At 40.5% G+C, this 23174-nt stretch overlaps 1 protein-coding gene across 3 annotated transcripts in view; it reads left to right on the plus strand.

Moving 5' to 3' along the window:
- marchf6 (membrane-associated ring finger (C3HC4) 6) overlaps positions 1 to 23174 on the plus strand; it is an 87248-nt gene that overhangs the window by 7957 nt on the left and 56117 nt on the right. For 2 of the 3 annotated variants that reach the window (XM_068001025.1, XM_068001035.1), the window contains exons 2-3: positions 9268 to 9364; positions 11176 to 11249. In XM_068001025.1, the coding sequence (XP_067857126.1) occupies positions 9268 to 9364; positions 11176 to 11249 (171 nt within the window). The remainder of the gene's footprint in view (positions 1 to 9267; positions 9365 to 11175; positions 11250 to 23174) is intronic. The other variant, XM_068001043.1, reaches the window with a different exon arrangement.

Genomic DNA, 23174 nt, shown 5'->3' on the forward strand with positions numbered 1-23174 from the left:
TGGGTAGTGTGTTTCACCATCCACTGTCTTCCTTCCACTATGGCCACATATTACATCAGGCATGTGGTATTCTGGGTACCGAAGCAAACTGAGAGAAAGAAAGGACTTGCATTGATATAGTGCCTTTCTCGTCCTCAGGATGTCCTAAAGTGCTTTACAGCCATCAAAATACTTTTGAAATGTAGTCACTGTTATGTAGGGAAACGTAACAGCCAATTTGTACACAGCAAGGTCCCACAAACAACATTGAGTTAATGACAGGATAATCTATCTGTGATGTTGGTTAAGTAATAAACGTTGGCAAGCACCCCTGCCATGGGATCCTTTGCGCCCACCTGAAAGGGCAGATGTCTCATCCGAAAGAAGGCAGTGAAGTTCTGCACTGAAGTGTCAGACTGGATTATGTGTTCAGGTCTCTAGTGGCTTGAACCCAGAACTTTCTGACTGAGGTGAGAGTGCTACCACTGAGCCACGGCTGACATGAGTTAGAAGGGAGTGAGTAGTGATTGTGACCATTTGCCTCTGGAATACAGGTAACGGCGTGAGCAAAAGTGGTTTTAAGACTCAATCGAGGCTTTATATATATAGATAGATATCTATCTCTCAAGAGGGGCCTCAGTACTTGTATTCTCTCTACATTTCAACCTACCTCCTCTTACAACTATCCTCTTGTTTCTTTCCTTTATTTGGGTGCTAATTCATGTCTATGTCTTACCCTTGTTGTGAAATATGGATCATTTCTGGCCCTAAGTGAAACTTATGTACATTTCCTGAGGGTTTTACTGTAATGTTCAGCTAGTTTGAGCCTTCAGTTATGCATATGCAAAACCTTGTTGTGAATCATCAGTGACTATTGAGATCTGTTTGATCTCTTTCACAGATTCTCTCCTAATGCTTATTTGCATTTTGCTTCTTCCCGGCTTAATTTCTGAGATTGCATGTTGTAAATTTCCTTGGTGCTCTTATATGGCTCATCACAGTTTAGTGTCCGGGGAGTCTCTAACGTGGCAGCATTTTACTGTTGCTGATCAGAGATGCAGCATTGAGCATGATTTTGGGGGGAAATTAATACAAACATCAGTTGCAATGTTGTGAGTTAAATTAAAGAAGATAAATCAAATAATGAAAGGGAGAAAAGAGCATACATTAGTTGTAAAATAAGTACCAGATGACAAAAGAATAAAAATAAATAAATTTATTTAAAAATAAATCAAATTAGTTGGAAGAAAATACCTGTCACACTTTGGGATTCAGACTAAGCCACCATGGGGGTGGAACCTTGGTGTAATATGTTAAAAACGCTAAACATAGCTCTCGAGAGGTTAAATTCACACAGCAGCAGGGCTGCGAGATGTATATTTGGTTGCAGATGGGCTTCTGAACCAGTACACTGGAATCAGGCTATTAAAAAAAAAGCAATAATAATATAAAAACAGAAAATGCTGCAAACACTCAGCGGGTGAGGCAGCGTCTGTGGAGAGAGAAACAGAGTTAACGTTTAAGGTCGATGACCTTTCACCAGACCTGTGCGTGAGTCACATAAAGGTTGTTCTTGTGGCTCTAAGGTGCTGGCTGAAAAAGAAATCTTAAAAAAAACTGTTTCTTGTCTGCTCTCTTGATCTGAGGTTTGTACATCAGGTCAGTAAGGAAAGAACTCAGACAAGATAACTTTTAAAAAAAAAATCAGGCAGAAGTAAACATTTTCTTCCAATGGATCTAATGAAGACTATGAATAGAGTTTTTAAATACTTGATCACAAGGTGTATGATGTGTATAGATAGATCATTGTTCTGGTTATTTAGATAGCTTACACTACATTGCAGTGTTGTAAATATCCTTGGGAAGAAATCTTTATTGTATGAAAGCATGAGCCCTGTTCACATAATAGTTGTATTACTGGGTTAATGTTTGCTGCAGGAAAACTTAAGACTTCCTAACATTTTCACACACGATAGTTTAAAATTTAGCTAGGTACTTTTTTCTTCCCTTTTTTTTGGCTAAATTTCCTCCCCTGCTCTCTCTCTCCTTCTGAAGACATTTATTCCTTGTTTGGTTCCACAAGTGCTAATTGCCCTCTTGTACCTCATCCACTTAAGCCCACTCAGATTCCAAATTATTTTGACTTCCTAAGGCAAGACTGCAGTTTACCCCAACAAGCAGGTGAAATGATTGTTGTGAAGGAGAGCCGTGGATCCCTGAAAATTTGAGAGCCTCAGATTCTTGAAGCTGCATGCCTTACGCCTCACTGTGAGGATTACAACACGTTATATTTATATATTAGTATACTTTCAGCCAAATTGCTATAACTTCAGAAAGTACAAAATCTGCTGAAAACTTGGTAGAAATGTATAATATCTTTTGAGATATGGTACTGCTATGAGGAGTGATTTATGACTAACCTGTGGATCTAAAGCGGCTGGTGTAAGGAGTTTGCTAGCCGTTAAACGGATGTAGCAGACATGAAATGCTACACTAAATGTTCTTTTAGTCACATAATTGCTATCTACAAGTATTGATCCATTGTAGTTCTACTGGTTTTCATTTATAAGCTATGACACTTTATAGGGCATGGTTCCATTTTTTTGTAAACTTTTCACCTGTATCCAGGATATTTATTTATATTTTTTTTATTTATATATTATATATTTGATTTACGTGGTTGTGTTTTCCAGTGTAAACCTGTTTTTGTGGAATGCACTTTAGGTTGTAATGAGGTGAGTTGGAACATCACAGAAACTGGCAGAAGAGAGTGTAAAAACAAATCTGAACGTGGCTAAGTTTTTAGTTAAGCTGAATGTCAATGATTAACTCCAAATTAAACGTTCAAAGGAATTGGGAGTTCTAATATTTGGATACAGTATGTGATTCTAGTGGGCCTTGTTAACATTTTTCAGTGTCATAACATAAACATTTAACGTTAGTCAATTGAGAAACAGTAAGTGGGTGTTCTCTTGGCAGCCAACACCACCCCCCCCTGCCAAAACCCCTCAATTTATTTTTCTTCTCTGGTTCCTCACCAATCCCACATACCTTCATTCAACGAATGATGAGTCTGGAGTCCTGCTTCCAGCTGTCTGCCTGTGCACCTCTAAAGCAAGTGTATGTAAGTGTCCAGAGTCACCAGTGGTTTGATTCTTCTCTTTTTGTTTTTCCCCCTCCCCTAAAAAGGGGGAGTACTTAGTAACTCTCCATGACAGCAAATTTGAGATTAAATGCTTAACACAAGCAAAATTGTACTCTCAAGCCTGGATCCTATTACCTCAAGGGGCAATATGTTCAGGGCTCAGTCATGATTCCTTTGCACGGCCTGCTGGTATATCTGCTTGGGCTGAATGTTCCAGAAAGCTCTGAATGCAAAGGAATTGGTTGATTTTTCCATTCACTTTTCTGGGTTTTCTTCTCCTGTGTGAATTTTTACAAGGACAGCATGGGAGAGCTTGAGTAAGTTGTTACTGTCGTCTTGAGTGTGCATGGATTGTATTTAATTTCTTTGACTACTGAGTTCTCCTGTTTATACCAGTTGTAGCTAATGTCATGTCATTTTCCAGGTACAAATCTGAGTATTACATCTCCAGTATAGGGAAAATCATTTGCGTACTCTGCAAATACTGTTTATTAATATCATTAGGTTAAGCTTATTGCTAAACAAGCTACTGTGATTGTTGCTTTAAGGAACAGGTTTTGATGCAGATGAGCTTCCCCTCCCCCTGCCCCAGAGCCCCCATGTAGTCTTTGTAGGGCCGTGAGTGAACCAGAACTTGTGGCCCATTTATATTGTGGAACCGTTTGCTTTACCTGTGTTGAAAATTTGTCCTGTTTATCCTGCAGGACAGATTTGGAGCATGACCTGCAACAACTACATGCACAGAATTGGTTTTGCAGCTTTCTGCTTCCATCTGTGGACTTTCCTTGGTGGCTGGTGATCTTTAACTCTGGAAGCTTGTGCGTTGTCTAGCTTTTTAGCATTGCCATTGGAGGGTATGAGATAACTGGAATTCAATAAGACAAACAACAAACACTGTTACAAGCCTTTTGAGGATTATATAAGATCACTCACTTCAATTTCCTTCAGCATCAATTTTAATGCCATTTTTCTTCTGAAATTTTTTTTTTAAACTGGATGTGCAGAGCTCTAAATATTTAAAATGTTTTCTTGCCAAATTAAATTGCTTGGCTCCTGTGTGTAAATTCAAATTTTGCCATATACGAAGGATTCTATGAGGAACACATTATTTGAGACTCTCAATAAGTAACCAGATGTTTTTCTGGGGTCGGGGGGAGCCGGGGCCCAGCAGAGAGGGCATAGGACAATGCTAAGCTATACATATTGTAAACAATTTTACAACACCAAGTTATAGTCCAGCAATTTTATTTTAAATTCACAAGCTTTCGGAGATTTTCTCCTTCCTCAGGCAAATGTTTCAAGAGCTCCTTGAAGCCTACGCATTTATACATATTGAACAATACATGGTGTTTACAGACTGCCCCTGCAACTGCCCGTTGCCAAGGCAATCACCGTGTTCAGACAGAGAGGTGTCATCTGCAGAACCCCCGAATACACATTCAACAAAAAAACAAACAGGGAAAAAAAACAGAGAAAAAAAAACACAGAGAGAGGCAGAAACATGCCTTCCGGATGTTTCTGCCTCTCTCTGTGTTTTTTTTTCTCTTTTTTTTCCCTGTTTGTTTTTTTGTTGAATGTGTATTCGGGGGTTCTGCAGATGACACCTCTCTGTCTGAACACGGTGATTGCCTTGGCAACGGGCAGTTGCAGGGGCAGTCTGTAAACACCATGTATTGTTCAATATGTATAAATGCGTAGGCTTCAAGGAGCTCTTGAAACATTTGCCTGAGGAAGGAGAAAATCTCCGAAAGCTTGTGAATTTAAAATAAAATTGCTGGACTATAACTTGGTGTTGTAAAATTGTTTACAATTGTCAACCCCAGTCCATCACCGGCATCTCCACATCAAGCTATACATAGCTTTTCTCTTGTCTTTTTTTGCGCCCAAATTTGAACCAAGCCCAGACAGATGGGTGAAAGTCTCCCTTTATTTTTAAAAGGAATATGGTTCAGGGAAAACACTTTCAAATCATCCTAATGAGCCTTTCTTTGGCATCTCCAAGTTTCCTTGGCAAGAATTGAGTTTAAACTTATCAGTATGTCATTGCCTACTTCACCAACAGATGCTGTTGAATACTGTGACAATCATAACTATTCCACTCACCTAGTCACTTCATGTTCATTTTTGGAGCACTGTAGCGTAATGACTAAGTGCTAGATGCTGATTTCCGCAACGAGCTTAGTACTGACTAAATATATACTGCCCTCACATCAGGTGTTACTTTTGCACTTTTCAGAAGTATTGGCTCTGGAACGACAACAAAATAATTTGGAAACTTATGCTAGACTTGCAGAATGGGCATTTGATGGAATAAAATTAAATATGATGGAAACTGAGTGGCACAGTGGGTTAGTCACAAACCGTTCACCTCTGAAATCTGGGTACTGGGGTATAGTGCTCAAAACAGCTTTTGTGAACTTCTAACTAGAATACTCCTTTTAAGAAAAATTGGTTTGGGAAGACACTGAAGCGTTCCAAAGTCCTTAACAAAACCGAAGCCCTAAGCTGCTGCTACTGCTGAGAGGATATAATTATATGACATTTACATAGGCAGTTTCCATTATAAAAATGGGTAGGAATGTACAATAGAAAAAATTGTCATGCTTTTGTCACACTTTTGGCAATGGGAGGGAGGTGAGGTTTTGTAGACTGGAAGTGCATGAAGACATAAGGGAGGAAAAATTGGATAGGGCCTGTTCTTGGGCGGGGGTAGCATGATCCGCTGTTACCCCGTGCCCAATGGCCCATGTGCAACCAGGATGAGACTTTGGTCAAGCCTGAGGACTTACCTGCAATCTGCGTTGGAAATCAGCATTGAACGAGAATTCCATGCAATTAGCACTTCCCACCAGCAGGGGGGAACTCCAATCTCTTAAAGGCAGGCGGTCTCTTAAGCTCTCAAGCTGTCGCTTGACCAAAGTCTCGTCCTGGTTGCACATGGGCCATTGGGCACAGGGTAACAGCGGATCATGCTACCCCCGCCCAAGATCAGGCCCTATCCAATTTTTCCCCCTTATGTCTCCATGCACTTCCAGTCTTCTTAAAGGTAGCTGGTACCTGTTATTTGCTGAATAAAGGTTGCGCACTACTAAATCCCACATCGTCCAATCTGCACATCAGACCTCACCAATCTGCGGATCTGAGTTTGTACCAAGCCTGCGAGAGTATGTGCACCAAGGTTCTCTGCTGATGCATTAGAGGCCTTGGTGCAAGAGGTGGACAGAAGGAGGGACACCCTATATCCATGGTGGGGTGGGGGCAAGAGGCCCTCCAGACATATACCCAATAGGCAGCGGGGGACAAAGTCAATGCCAGGCGCATAGCACCACGAACATGGATGCACAAACATGCACATGAGTGGTCAAGGTGAGTGAAGTCAACTGTCAAGTGGCGTCTCCTACCAACTACACCACTAGCCACATCCACTGCTCCATGCACTACACCCCCCCCCCCCCCCCCCCCGCCAATCACCGACATACCAACAAACTCTTTCCATCATTGCTCAACTCTTCCCATCAGATGCTCCCTCTCACCCTTACACATTACCACTGTTGGAAGCCGCCCACCCACAACTCACAGGCCACACACACTGGCAGCTAGTCAACCATGACAGGCACCTCACCCAGATACACGTTCTGCTTTCTTGCAGGAGGCAGCAAATAGCAGTAGCCCCATGAGCCTGTTCTGCCATTCATTGAGATCATGATCGACCTGTGACCTAATTCCATATACCTGCCTTAGCCCCATATCCCTAATACCCTTGGTTCACAGAAAATTATGAATCTCAGATTTAGAATTCACAATTGAGCTAGCATCAACTGCCGTCTGCAAAGAGCGTTCCAAACTTCTCCCATTCTTTGCATGTAGAAGCATTTCCTAACTTCACTCTTGCACGTCCTGGCTCTAAATGTTAGCCTATGTCCCCTCGTCCAAGTATTCAAGTGTAGGAGACCTCCAAAAACAGTTACAAATGTCTCGGCAGCCAGAAGCAATAATCCAGCCACTAACCTGTAAATCCTGCATGATCCCTTTAAGTAGCGCTAGTGGGGGTCCTCCAGGCACTCAAACACGTTCAGATGGTCGTGGCTAAGACTGTGTGTTGAGTTGAGCATTAAGTCCCAAAATGGTGTTTGTCACTTTAAATCAGCATTGCACACTGTATCCATTTTTTCCTTACTTTACATGCTTCCGACGTTCATTGTCTGCGCCTGCACTAACTCCTATACCAAGAAGGCGTCTGGCACACGTCACACTGGAAAGGTGCATGCGCAGCCAAGACGCCATCTTGGCACTTAGGGAGACTGCGTAGTGCCGAATCAACAGGTGCTACACAGCCCAATTTAACGCCCAAGATGTTTTATATAGATATAGCAACAGAAATAACCATAGTAAGTCAACAAATAAAGAAATCTGATGTCGTAAGGACAGAAATCTGGTTATTGGCTCACCGCCTCCCAGTTTAAAAACCTATGATTTAGTAAATACTGATCTGTGTATTAATGCATGGCAGATTTTTTTTTTATTGTGAGTACAAAGTAATTTTAAATTTACAATAATTAAATTTTACATTTGAGTTTTCTTTTGGTATTCTGATCATTTCCATCTGAAATTCTGTTTTCCATAAAATTTACTTTTTGGACAAAATCGATAGGAAAATGCATAAAATTCCAGACGCTAGAATCTTATTTTATACTGCTTAGTGTCTTCTGTTGTCCTACTGAATATTTCGGCAGTGGTTTGGGGAAGGAAAGAATGATCGTTGTAAGTGCTGATGGGAGTTTTCTTACAGCAACAAAATTATGTCCCGTAATTGAAGGTTGTGGTAGTAGCTTTGAAGAAACTACATTAGTGTGTAGTCGTTCAGAAGGAATGTCAGATAAACTCTTTTGTGATCTGACAAAATTATGCATCACTCGGGGCTGGTCTGCTAGTCTTGGGCTGCAATTATTCTATCACTTTTGCAGTATTGCAATGTGATTTCATTGTGCATCGACCAAAAGTGATGGTCAGATTGGTTCCTGACTCGGTGATGTAATATCCTATCCAGCAAGAAGCCATCTCACACCACTTGTGCTTGGCACCATGTGGTATATAATTGAGGTGTGGTGTGGAGCTGGGTTTTAAAAAGTGCCTAGCGTGTCTGGACCTCCTGGATACTTTGTAATACTGTAGAATCTTGATAATGTAGCCTTTCTAGTGTGATGAAAAAGTGAGACTCTCGCACATGTTTTCCAAACATTTGAAAAATCATTAGGCGAGCTGAGCTCTGCAATACTCTCTTTACTGATGGGCAGTGCGGTTGGCACACATGAGCAGCCCAAAGTAATTCTTGGTTGTTGCCAACTGCACGTCATAATCAGACCCATAGTGCAGTATGGCTGCAGGCTTACACACCTGTTAAGGATCTGATGAAGGAGATAATCTAAAAGATTCCTTACATTTGTCCACCCCAGTCCATCACCGGCATCTCCACATCACACCTGAAATGAGCATTGTGTCTTCACTTCTTGCACAAGTGGCAGTTAGAAAGCTTGTGCTCTTTTTGTTTCTTACTGGTATCTTACTGGTAAGGTGCAATTTCAATTGGCCCATATAATTATTGTTTCACAGTGATTTCAGGCCGGTGTTTGCACAACAAGAGGAAGTGCATGAGAACAATTTGGTTCAAAGTAGTGTTTTTCCCCTTTCCATTCCTAAGAAGGGGGGAAATTGCAACCTTCTGCCAGCGAGGCAGGGATCAGAAACTTGTGGGAGAGTTGTGGAAACAGTCTCATTACAAATCTGTGACCAAGCATCTTGAAGTGTCATGTAGTTTTGCTTGAGACATTTTAAATGAAAATGAAGGTGATTGTTCTATTGTAAAACTAAAATCGTTTTTTCCCCACTCAATACATGTATACACACGAATGGTAATTGGGACTCTGTTGTTTTCAGTATTTATGTGCTGGTTGGTACATTCTTTTAGTTTGAACTTTCAGAATAAGTGATAAAATTCAACAGCTTTATTAGTCAGCTGAGTGAAGTAAAGACTCCATATGAAAGCAATTGTTTTTGTTTAGTTAAAAATGTCCAGTGTTCAAAACGTAAGCATTTACCAAAATTTCAGTACTGAAAATTATTTTTTCCCCCCACCCCCCCTATAGATATATGCCGGGTGTGTCGGTCAGAAGGAACACCAGATAAACCACTTTACCATCCCTGTGTGTGCACTGGCAGTATCAAATTTATCCATCAAGAGTGGTAGGTTGGGTCGGATTGATATGCTGCGTAGTAGGCTTTAACCGTTATGTAAAATACTATTTTATAAAGTAGTGTAAGTAACATTATAATGAGGAGAGACAATTTTCTGCCAACATTGGCTTTCTTTGAAATAGTTGCACATAAATTAACATCTCAATTTTGTTGATATGCAGAATAACTTTTATTATAAGCATTGATGATTAAAACTAATTAAAGCCTCGCTGTTTGCAGTGGAGATGAGTGAAAGTAGGAAGGTTGGGAAGGCTCCATATAAATTCTAAAGTGAGTCAAAAGAATTATATTGGGTTTCTGTAATGAGTGAAGTATTCAAGTAATTTACAGCTACATTAGATAGAAAGACAAGAATTGTAAATATTGGAAATCTAAAGTTTTTTTTAAAAAAAGAGAAAATGTTGCATGTATATAGCAGCTCCTTCAGCATCTGAAATGATAGGTTAACCCTTTGGGTGTAGATCCTTTACCAGCTAAATATTTGAGCCGTTGCTGCCCTGCGCTCTCCCTCCCCGAACAGATCATCTTGCAGGTCGAGTCGGCCTCTGGGCTGCGTGGTAATGAGGCCCAGCCTTCACAATGGATCGGGCGGCCAGTGAGCTGCACCGGTTGGTTGCCTGTTAGTTAATATCTACCCCACTCTCCCTCACTATTACACTGAAGTATCAGCCTAAATTATGTACTCAGGTCTGTAGAGAGGCTTGAACATACAGCTTTATAACTTGGGCAAGAGTAGTACCATCTGAACAATGCTTAGCACTAAGTTAATGGGCACCTAGTGACCAACTCAGTGGGAAGAAATCAGCAGCGGCTTGATAGTTGAGGCTAGCTGGACCCGGTAAGGTTGATCAGTACATGCAGCAAATAACAGTGCAAGATGCCATTGATGCTGCAAATCAACCATAATTGTGCATAGTTAGTTAAACGTCTGCTTACACATGATAGGATAATGAGTGAACACATTGTGTACAATATGAAGATGCATTGCTAAACAAAAATTAAGACAAACCTTCTTAAATAAGAAAAGAAAAATCAGGTTAGGGACAGGGCCACTAAGGGATGCGCAAGATAAACTCACCAGTAATGACAGCGAAATGGCAGAAATATTGAATACTGTAGTTACTTTGCCTCAGTATTTACCAGGGAGACTAACAAGGCGGGCAGGACATTAGAAGAGATCAAAAAAGATATAAAGACATTTAAGATAGAAAGGGGGGAGATAATTGATCAACTAATCAAATTTAGAGATAAGACCCTGGTCTGGATGGATTGCTTCCACTTGTGGGGGAGTGTAAAACTAGAATTTATCAATATAAGATAGGCACTAATAAATCCATAAGGAAATTTAGGAGAAACTTATTTACCCAATGAGTGGTTAGAATGTGAAACGCGCTACCATAAGGAGTAGTTGAGGCAAATAGTGTAGATGTATTTAAGGGGAAGCTAGATAAGCACATGAGGGAGAAAGGAGTAGAAGGGTATACTAATAGGGTTAGATGAAGTAGGGAGGGAGGAGGCTCATGTGGAGCATAAACGCCGACATAGACCAGTGGGGCCGAATGACCTGTTTCTGTGCTGTGAATTCAATGTAACTGTGCAGTATGGGAATAATTGAGTCAGAATGGGAGTGTTCTACTTTATATGAAAATGCCATTGTTTCTTGTTTAATGGTTCCAGTAAACTTCTATGATGTGAGAGAAACTTATCTTGTTGGGCAAATACTTCAAATCTTTTTGTAAAATTAGTGAATAATGCTTGTCTATATTTGGCAATACTAATATTTTTCTCTTTCCTTCCAGTTTAGTTCAGTGGCTCAAACACAGCAGAAAAGAATACTGTGAACTATGCAAACACCGATTTGCTTTCACACCAAGTAAGTAACTAATGTGTGTGTGGCTTTCGTGTACTTTTGAACATTCTTTTTACCCTGCACGTTTTCTCCAACCAGTCATTTTAGGCCATATGCATGAGCAAGCACTTGCTCCGAGGCCTCTGCAGCTCTGAACTGACCACCAGGAAGTGTATTTGTTTTTGTATCTCTCCATATAGTGACATGGCTGAGATTGAGAACTTGGTGAAGTAGGCGATCAAATCTGTGTTGCACTGGTTGTTCAGAGCATTGTGTTTTTGGAACGATGTACTGCATTCAGAGTTAATTGTTGTAGATGGAATGATGTGCTTCCATATTAATCAATTGGAGGAGAGCAAATGTTCAAGATCTGATCAGTGTTCTAAAACTTATTGAGTTTACAAACTTTCACAGTTCAAGTTAAGGTTGAGTTGGTCATGATAAAGGACTGGAGGTACTAATTGGTTTTGTGCCTAGTCCCAGCATTGAAGTGAATGACTGACTGACTGTAATTCAAGAGTTCAGATGGCATAAATGGGAAGTGTATGGACCACGCAGATTATCGACAGCATCTGAACCTGGAGAAGATGATATTGTACTCTTGATCTCTTCCTTCTATCTCATCTTGGTATTGCTTTTATCTTGGTTTCAGCATTTGCAGCTGCAGTCTTGGCAGTTGTGTGCCTGTTTTATATTGGCAACTTGAAGTTGTGTGTGTATATATATATATTCCCAGTAAAATTAAAATTGCCCAGAGGCTACCAGAATTGCCCAGTATAGAGTAAGAAGCTTTTGGCTCCTTCTAATTCTCTGTGAATAAATATAGTACAAGGAGCTGTGCTTATTAAATACATGTCTGTGCTTGCAATGCTGAAAGGGATTAACATTTCCAGCACTATCCAGCAGGATTTAAATTTAGAATCCTAGCAACCATAACTCTTTGTTGTATTATCAAGTATTAAAACATATTATCAAGTATCTCAAAACAGGTAGCATTATTCATTAGTTTCTCCTTTAACCTTCAACTTATTCTGAATTTGTCTATTTTTAATATACTGCAGGATTTCATACTGCAGGAATCGTTTCATTCAGTGATTTGATAACTGTACTCTAATTTTGTTTTCTTTTTTTTAAAAGTTTGTTGCCATTTATAATTCCAGTTTAAAATACATAATCCGGAACTTGAATACAATGTGACGGTGCTCAAAAGATGGTGATAAAAATGCAAAATTTGGAAGGGGTAATATTGCTTTGTAATATCAACTTCCGTATCAAATTCGGAAGAAAAGAATTGTCAAGATGGCACAATGTGTTGGCGCATCAACATATTGTGCCACAGAGGGATAAGGTTGGTTCCGCTCTCTAGATTCCCCACATGGTGACACTTGGTCTTTGTTACACATCAGGGAGGGGCAGAGTGGAGCTCAGGCAGTTCCATACAGGGAGTTGGGGGAAAATTGGAGGCAACCACACTAAGTTGCACCTCCTGGTGACTGAATGAAGAGTTATTGACAGAGGCATGGGGGTGGGGTCAGTCATCTGCTCCCTTGAGATTATGGCATATGATTTGGAGAAACCCAGAACCTGGAGAAAGGAATTTCCTGATCAAAATGGGGGAGCTTTTTTTAGGTCAGTGGTGCAACGAACTTTTGACTTTGTCTCAATATATTGAGGAGCTTGCATATGGCCATTAACATTTGGCCCTCGGAGAGTTGCTGTATGCTACATCAGCTTGGACTTATTATATTTTGGCTGACCTTCGTGGCTGAAGTACAGGCAGTCTGTAGTGAATAGTAAAGAGTGCATTGTAGGCATGGTGGAATGTTTTGTTTGTCCTCAGGGACTCACTTATGGTCTGGCTCTTAATAATTCAAATCCCATCAAGAGTTAAATGAAATAATGCAGCAGAACAGTCCTGGTGTTGTGCACCACTGGACGAGACAGAATTAGTATCTGGTACATTTTTAATACCTACTTATCCTTCCCTTCCTATAGTTCCTGTAGTTAAATATGCTCGTTAGTGGGTGTGCAAATATAGCTTACCAGTAAGCTACATTTGTACACCATCTACACTGACTGTGCTGTTGCCTTTCTTGGAAGAGGTACAAAGAAACATAGAAAATAGGAGCAAGAGTAGGCCATTCGGCCCTTCGGGCCTGCTCCGCCATTCAAAATGATCGTGGCTGATCGTTTAACTCAGTACCCTGTTCCTGCTTTTTCCCCATATCCCTTGATCCCTTTAGCATTAAGAAATATATCTATCATTCTTGAATACATCTAATGACTTGGCCTCCACTGCTTTCTGTGGTAAAGAATTCCACAGGTTCACCACCCTCTGAGTGAAGAAATTTCTCCTCATTTCGGCTCTAAATGGCATACCCCGTATCCTGAGACTGTGACCCCTGGTTCTGGACTCCCCAGCCATTGGGAACATCCTCCCTGCATCTAGTCTGTCTAGTCCTTTTAAAATTTTATATGTTTCGATGAGATCACCTCTCATTCTTCTAAACTCTAGTGAATATAGGCCTGGTCGACCCAATCTCTCCTCATACGTCAGTCCTGCCATCCCATGAATCAGTCTGGTAAACCTTCATTGCACTCCCTCCATGGCAAGGACATCCTTCCTCAGATAAGGAGACCAAAACTGCACACAATACTCCAGATGTGCTCTCACCAAGGCCCTGTATAACTGCAGTAAGACATCCCTGCTCCTGTACTCAAATCCTCTTGCAATGAAGGCCAACATATCATTCGCCTTCCTAACTGCTTGCTGCACCTGAATGCTCGCTTTCAGCGACTGGTGTACAAGGGCACCCAGGTCTCGTTGCACCTTCCCCTTTTCCCAATCTATCACCATTCAAATGATAATCTGCTTTTCTGTTTTTACAACCAAAGTGGATAACCTCACATTTATCCACATTATACTGCATCTGCCATGTTCTTGCCCACTCACCCAACTTGTCTCAATCACATTGGAGCCTCTTTGCATCCTCCTCACAGCTCACATTCCACCCCAGTTTTGTCGTCTGCAAACTTGGAAATGTTACATTCCGTTCCCTCATCCAAATCATTGATATATATTGTGAATAGCTGGGGCCCAAGCACTGATCCCTGCGGTACCCCACTAGTCACTGCCTGCCACCCAGAAAAAGACCCATAGGTCAGTAGAGATGTAGTGGCAGACATTTAATGAGATATTTCAAAACACTCAGCAAAGATACATTCCAGTGAGAGAGAGAGAGACTCTAGGGGAAGGACGTACCATCCGTGGCTAACTAAGGAAGTTAAAGATAGTATCAATTCGAAAGAAAAAGCAGGTCAGAAGATTGGAGATTGGACAGAACATAAAAAACAGCAAAGAATGACAAAGAATAAAGAGGGAGAAATTAGAGTACGAGAGAAAGCTAGCTAGAAATATAAAAACAGCGAGTAAGAGTTTCTACAGGTATTCAAAAAGGAAAAGAGTAAGTAAAGTGAGCGTTGGTCCTCTAGAGAGTGAATCTGGGGAATTAATAATGGAGAATAAGGAAATGGCGGATGAATTGAACAGATATTTTGCATCCGCCTTCACTGTAAAGGATATAAATAGCAAGCCAGAAATAGTTGTGAATCAAGAGGTGAAAGGGAGGGAGGAACTTAAAACGTTTACAATCACCAGGGAAAGGGTTCTGAAAAAAGTAATAGAACTAAAAGCCAGCAAGTCCCCAGGTCCTGACGGACTTCATCCTAGGGTCTTAAAAGAAGTGGCTGCAGAGATAGTAGATGCATTGGTATTTTCCAAAATTCCCTAGATTCTGGAAGGGTCCCATCAGATTGGAAAATAGCGAATGTAACTCCTCTATTTAAGAAAGGAGGGAGACAGGAAGCAGGAAACTGCAGGCCAGTTAGCTTAACATCTGTCATAGGGAAAATGCTATAATCTTTTATTAAGGAAGTTATAGCAGGGCACTCAGAAAATCTCAATCCAATCAGGCAGAGTCAACACAGCTTTGTGAAAGGGAAATCGTGTTTGACTAATTTATCAGAGTTCTTTGAGGAAGTAACAAGCAACGTGGATAAAGGGGATTCTGTGGATGTGGTGTACTTGGATTTCCAGAAGGCTTTTGACAAGGTGCCACATCAAAGGCTACTACACAAAATAAGAACTCATGGTGTAGGGGGGTAACATATTAGCTAACTAATCCTTCATCCATGTTAACAGGAAACAGAGTAGGCATAAATGAGTCATTTTCAGGTTGGCAAGATGTAATGAGTGGAATGCCACAGGGATCAGAGCTTGGGCCTCCACTATTTACAGTCTATATCATTGACTTGGATGAAGGGACCAAATGTATGGTTGCTAAATTTGCTGATGACACAAAGGTAGGTAGGAAAGTAAGTTGTGAAGAGGACATAAGGAGTCTGCAAAGGGATATAGATAGGTTAAGTGAGTGGGCAAAAATTTGACAGATGGAGTATCATGTGGGAAAATGTGAACTTTGGCAGGAGGAATAGAAAAGCAGTGTATTAGTTAAATGGAGAGAGATTGCAGAACTTTGAGGTACAGAGGGATCTGGATGTCCTAGTACATAAATCACAAAAAGTTAGCATGCAGTAAAGCAAGTGATTAGGAAGGCAAATGGAATGTTGTCATTTATTGCAAGGGGAATGGAATATAAAAGTAGAGATATTTTGCTACAATTGTACAGGGCATTGGTGAGACCACATCTGGAATACTGTGTGCAGTTTTGGTCTCCTTATTTAAGAAAGGACATAATTGCTTTGGAGGCAGTTCAGAGAAGGTTCACTCGACTGATTCCTGGGATGAGGGGGTTATCTTATGAGGAAAGGTTGGACAAGTTGGGCCTGTATACATTGGTGTTTAGAAGAATGAGAGGTGAACTTATTGAAACATATAAGATCCTGAGGGGACTAGAAGGGGTAGATGCTGGGAGGATATTTCCCCTTGTGGGAGAGACTAGAACTAGGGGCCACAGTTTAAAAATAAGGGGTCTCCCATTTAAGACGGAGGTGAGGGGAAATTTTTTCTCTGAGGGCTGTGAGTCTGTGGAACTCCCCCAGAGAGCGGTGGAGGCAGGGTTATTGAATATTTTTAAGGCTGAGTTAAATAGATTCCTGATCAACAAGGGAGTCAAAGGTTATAATAGGTAGACTGGAAAGTCGGGTTGAGGTCGCAATCAGATCAGCTGTGATCATATCAAATGACAGAGCAGGCTCAAGGGGCCGAATGGCCTACTCCTGCTCTTAATTTGTATGTTCGTATGTTATATTTTGTTATGAAAGTAAGCATGACATATATACTATTTTTTCAGTGATTTGAATAACTAGCCTAGATAAGCAATAAGTCTTGCCACTAACTTGGCAGGAGTAAAAACGTTCATTTGATTGACAAGTACATACGGCTAATGTATTGAAAGAGCATATCATTATACTGTCTGCAGTGCTTCAGGCAAATTTGATCATCGAAGAAAGCACGGTGATGATTTATATAAATTGTGTAGTAATTGGCCAGATGGAAAATGTATTCCTGAAGAATCAGGCTAGTCCCACCCTGTAAACATTTTTACAATTGAAGGACAAGTATCAGTTTTATTCTCAAATGTTTTTGAGCTGACTCCACTATTGAGGCCATATCTGCACTGACAAGCTCTAAATTTGAGCTTTTCAGTGACTTAAGACAACTGGCAAACAGGGGGCTAAAGCAATGGGAGGTAGTACCCAAAAAAACCTGCTTGTTTACCAACTAGCTGTCGATAACAAAGTTGAGATTACCCCTAATGGGGGAAAAATACTTTTTATTTTGTGACTATTCTAATCACGGTGAGTGATGGTGCTCGGGCATGAAATGCTTTGTATTTTGGTCACCCAGCATTTGCATCAACAGGTATAGCAGGGTTGGATGCAAAGTAAAGCTCCCTCTATTATACCTCAGTAGTTTTGAAGAAAAAAAATTGTTCTAGGGACGAAGGCGATGCTGTCAAGGACACATTTATTGACCATCAGTAGTTGCCCTGAGGAGATGATGGTAGTGGGCTCCTTGAGTCCTTGGTGATGGTGCTAGGTTTATGAATTCCAGGATATTGAGTTATCCCAGCACACTGAGCACTGGTTTAAGGTATCGCTAGCAATGGGTGCAGCTTCACCATTGTGGTGTTTCATCTCATGAAAAAGAACTGGAAGGAAAAGGAAGGGTTAAGATGGATAGAGTGCTGTTTAAAAGTGACATGGGGACCGGGTTGAGATAGCTGGTGTGTTTCAAATACTGAAAAGAATGGATAACGTAATGGGATCAGATTATTTAATTTAAAACTGAGATCATAGAACTAGAGAGCAGAAGAGCAGAATTAGCCAGCCTAGAGTGAGTGGAGATAAGAACCAATGGCTTCATAAGCATTGTAGGTATATGGGTAATCCTGTATCAAATATAGTTGTTTTCCCTAACTCTTTCAAATAAGGGACGTAGGAAGAACTCTAAATGCTGGAAATCCAAGTCAAGGACAAAAAATGCTAAGCATGCACAGAAGGTTGGTCAACATCCGAAAATTAAAGTTAGTTTAAAAATTTGGGTGCAGACCTTTATCAGTTTTGAAGTTGACCTGTATTTCTCTTTCAAATTATGAGCCTGCTGTATATTTCTGGTATTTTGTGTCCCTGTTTCAAATAAGGAACTGGATAAGTATTTAGTTGTAGGAGATTGATGGATAAGTATAGACATTGACTTTTAAAAAAAAAACTCTGTGAAACATGGTCCAGTCTTGTTGGGACCATGGGAATGTTCTCATCTGTGGGATGTGACTAATCAGGGTTGAACTATATCAGATTTTATGCTGATATTTTGAAGTTTTTGCTGGATTGGCTTCAGGGTTTAGTTCGGAATTTCAGGCTGTCTTGGGAATTTTACGAGTGGGTGTTCACTAGGTAGGAGTAAATAAACTGGGCAGGTGTCTAATAGTGCATCATTTGCATTGCCTGTTTGGAGTGAGATGGTGTTCATATTTTGCTTTGTTATACCTACGTTTATGTCAGGCAGGGTGTCATATTTCAACAATTTTTTTTCTTTAACCAAATATATACCTCTTAGGGTGGGAGAAGAGATTGTGTGTACTGTATAAATTCCACTTCTATTTGAGTGAAATCTGGGCATTTTGGTCTATTTCACCATCTTTGTATGTGATTGAGTTGTTGCCCCCTGTTTAATACTCTGAGATCTTTGTTAATGGGTCAGAACTTTCGCAGAGCGGCATGGCAACGATTGCTGCAGCTCTTGCGAATTAAATTAATGAATGTACTTACTGCGGGCTCCATGGTGTCAACTTGCGTGATTTTGAAAGTGCACATTTTTTAAAAACATCAACCTAGCCTTTGAGCGGGATAAGTTGATGTGCATGGAACAGTCTGAGAGAATAGAAGACACGCCAACTAAATCTGTCAGGATCTGCCCACAAGCAGGCAGGCAGACCTCATTCATTTAAAGTAAGATTCTGGAAGTCATTGTAAATAATATAAAAATATATATTTTTATTATAAAAAGCCAAAGAAATAATTGAATTAAAGAGACAGAAGGGAAAAGTTTAAAAAAAAATTTTAACATTTTAATTTTTGATTTTTTTTTAATGACCAAAATCTCTTAAAATAAGGAGTAATATGAGACTCCACATTTTTAAAATTTAATTTTTAGCTGTTTGGCAATCATTAAGAGTTATCGCGCTTTTTAAAACTTAGTTTAGATTTGATATTTTTCAGCATATCTTTAGGTGGTGTAATTAGTTACTTTCCAGCTGGGTGGATGAGCAAGTTTGTGATTTTTCAGCGATTTCAATGATTGTAGGGTGCGATGGCCCATTAATTCGCAGCTGTCACATCGCCAGCGAACCAATAGGAGCAAGTTCAAGATTTCTGGGTTTTAGTGCTCATGTGCAAACGTGAGAACTTGCTCCTTCGGTTCGCCATTAAAACTGAACGCTGTTGAGGTACTCCTTTATTTCAGGAGGGATTTCTGGCCCATTGTAGCATTCATTTAACGCTTAATCTACTGATGTGTCCAGCCATGAATTGGCCATGTAAAGTGTCTGCCCTCTAAATAACCTTCCGCCGAGTTGACCCTATTTAAATTATATTTCATACTTCTCGTCTGTAGCTGTACTATAGTACTAACTATACTGATAGCACTGTAATGTGACTGAGATTTAAATGTGTAGTGGTGTTCATTAATTAAGATCTGTCGAGAATTTGCCCAAAGGACATGCATTTTTTTTAAAAAGTCAACACTGAGCCCCCCCCCCCCAGCCGTGTGTCTTTTCTACAGTATCAGCTTCTATATCTGGTCGATACTAGGCCCACTGCTATTTTTAATATATGCTAACGATTTTGACTTGGGTGTACCGGGCACAATTTCAAAAATTGCAGAGGACCCAAACCTGGAAGTGTAGTAAACAGTGAGGAGGATAGTAATAGACTTCAAGAGGACGTAGACAGGCTGGTGGAATTGGCAGACACATAGCAGATGAAATTTAACAGAGAAGTGCGAGGTGATACATTTTGGCAGGAAGAACAAGGAGAGGCAATATAAACTAAAGGGGGTGCAGGAACAGAGACCTGGGGGTATAGTGCACAAATAGTTGAAGGTGGCAGGGCAGGTTGAGAAAGCGGTTTAAAAAGGCATACAGGATCCTGAGCTTTATAATTAGAAGCCGAGTACAAAAGCAAGGAAGTTATGTTGAACCTTTACAAAACACTGGTTCGGCCACAACTGGAGTATTGTGTCCAATTCTGGGCACCGCACATCAGGAAAGATGTGAAGGCCTTAGAGAGGGTGCAGAAAAGATTTACTTGAATGGTTCCAGGGATGAGGGACTTTAGTTATATGGATAGACTGGAGAAGCTGGGTTTGTTCCCCTTAGAGCAGAGAAGGTTGAGAGGAGATTTGATAAAGTGTTCACTTTATCTAAACCCTTCATGAATTTGAATAAAGAGAAACTGTTCCCATTGGTGGAAGGGCCGAGACCCGGAGGACACAGATTTAAGGTGCTTGGCAAAAGAACCAAAGGTGACATGAGGAAAAACTTTTACGCAGCGAGTGGTTATGATCTGGAATGCGCTGCCTGAAAGGGTGGTGGAAGCAGATTCAATCGTGGCTTTCAAAAAGGAATTGGATAAATAATTGAAGGGAAAAAATTTGCAGGGCTACGGGGGAATGGGACTAACTGGATTGCTCTTTCAAAGAGCCGGTGCACGCTCGACGGGCTGAATGACCACCTTCTGTGCTGTAACCACTTTGATTCCATGGTATGTTTAAATTCTGTCCAATTTCAAAAGCAAGCATTAAGTGCTACTTAATGGTGATGAAATTGTTCCATGTAAGTAATTTGACAAGAATGTAGTAACAGCCTTATTCCTTAATAAAATAGTGGTACATTTGCTTCAGTATGTTTTTTCTTATGTGGCAAGCGGGGGGTGGGGGGGGGTGGTAAATCTCTAAGCAATCAGCTTACGTCTGCAGCTGTAACACAGGTTGAAGCCCCAATTTAAATTAATTGCTGCCTTTATGCCTGCATTCCAAAATCCTACTTTACCACAGTCTCAGATTAAGTGTTCCTGCATGTTCTGAATCCCTGCATTTTTGTCTTTGCTGTGTGATATATTCCACAGTAAGTGTGCTTATTTTTCAATGATGAACAAAACTTAAATGGTTTTCAGATGCCATTAGAAATGTAATGTGTATTTTTTTACAACTACCCTTTGTAAATATTTAAATTATAAATACATTGTGTGTCTCCTCTGAGTGACCTTTATGTATATGTTTAGATGTAAGGTTCAAGCAGCATTTAAAGCCATATTGCCCCTCAATTTAAAATGCAGATCACCTGTCACAACCTCCTTTATCATTTAAGTGCAGGATGAATTGGGCCTTGTGGTTCCTTGAACCAGCTCAGAGGCTATTAAATCTGAAGTATCTTGTTAATACAGTTACTCTTCTGACTATTAATTGCTTGGTGCCAATTCCATGAGCACTGATCTAGCAATGGGATAGGTTGATAGTTGGCAAACTTTGTAGGGCTGTTGCCAGCATATTTGGCCCTAATTTATCCACCATTCCTTAATGTATTTTAAAACCTGCCTTAATGTATTTTATTAAATGTCATGTATTCAGCTTTGCTGCATGTTTGCCACTTAAAAAGCAACAAACATATTTGCTTGTAGAAGAAAATGATGGGATCAACCAGCTGATTTGGTCACATTATACAACATGGGTCAAAAGCAAGATCACAAATCAGTCCCAACCATCAGATTATTTATACTTTTTCAAGGTAGTCTGCAGTTTCAAAATCTGTTAAGTGATTAATGGTTGCCTGTATGCATTTCAAGCAATAAAGGCATTTGTGTCAGCAGACCATTTTTATTAAAATCTAACACATTTTTAATAAGATGTTTGTTTAGTTTAGATGGATTTATTGTTTTTCTTTAATTGATTTCAGGTTTAAACTAATTTAAAGTGAGTCACCATCTTTACAAGGCTTAATCATTCAATTTATAGACTTTTTTTTTATACACTCATCCATCACTGATTAAAGAGTGTTCTGGAAATTAATTTTCTTACGTAACCTACCTGAATGGAATTTCTGGACAAACTTGAATCTAACTATTTCTTAAAAGTTTAGCAATGATCTGAGACCTGTGCTGGCTCTATACTTTCAGCTGTTATAAGCTTGTCGTGTGCAAGGCCACGCAAACTGTTAACCTGACAGTGAAGCTACATTGGACTGGAGGTAACAGGGTGGTGGTTCAAATGGTAGGTTTGCTCAAGATAAAGAATCACTGGATTGGGGGTAATATTCTGGCATGGGTGGAGGATTGGTTATCTAACAGGCAGCAGAGAGTTGGGATAAATGGTTCATTCTCGGACTGGCAACCAGTAGCCAGTGGTGTTCCGCAGGGGTCGGTGCTGGGTCCCCAACTCTTTACAATCTATATTAACGATTTGGAGGAGGGGACCGAGTGTAACATATCAAAGTTTGCAGATGATACAAAGATGGGAGGGAAAGTAGAGAGTGAGGAGGACATAAAAAACCTACAAGGGGATATAGACAGGCTGGGTGAGTGGGCGGAGATTTGGCAGATGCAATACAATATTGGAAAATGTGAGGTTATGCACTTTGGCAGGAAAAATCAGAGAGCAAGTTATTATCTTAATGCCGAGAAACTGGAAAGTACTGCAGTACAAAGGGATCTGGGGGTCCTAGTGCAAGAAAATCAGGAAGTTAGCACGCAGGTGCAGCAGGTGATCAAGAAGGCCAACGGAATGTTGGCTTTTATTGCTGGGGGATAGAATATAAAAACAGGGAGGTATTGCTGCAGTTATATAAGGTATTGGTGAGACCGCACCTGGAATACTGCATACAGTTTTGGTGTCCATACTTAAGAAAAGACATACTTGCTCTCGAGGCAGTACAAAGAAGGTTCACTCGGTTAATCCCGGGGATGAGGGGGCAGACATATGAGGAGAGGTTGAGTAGATTGGGACTCTACTCATTGGAGTTCAGAAGAATGAGAGGCGATCTTATTGAAACATATAAGATTGTGAAGGGGCTTGATCGGGTGGATGCGGTAAGGATGTTCCCAAGGATGGGGGGAACTAGAACTAGGGGGCATAATCTTAGAATAAGGGGCTGCTCTTTCAAAACTGAGATGAGGAGAAACTTCTTCACTCAGAGGGTAGTAGGTCTGTGGAATTTGCTGCCCCAGGAAGCTGTGGAAGCTACATCATTAAATAAATTTAAAACAGAAATAGACAGTTTCCTAGAAGTAAAGGGAATTAGGGGTTACGGGGAGCGGGCAGGAAATTGGACATGATTTTAGATTTGAGGTTAGGATCAGATCAGCCATGATCTTATTGAATGGTGGAGCAGGCTCGAGGGGCCGATTGGCCTACTCCTGCTCCTATTTCTTATG

This window comes from Heptranchias perlo, chromosome 2 (genome assembly GCF_035084215.1).
Source record: "Heptranchias perlo isolate sHepPer1 chromosome 2, sHepPer1.hap1, whole genome shotgun sequence".
NCBI classification, from domain to species: domain Eukaryota; kingdom Metazoa; phylum Chordata; class Chondrichthyes; order Hexanchiformes; family Hexanchidae; genus Heptranchias; species Heptranchias perlo.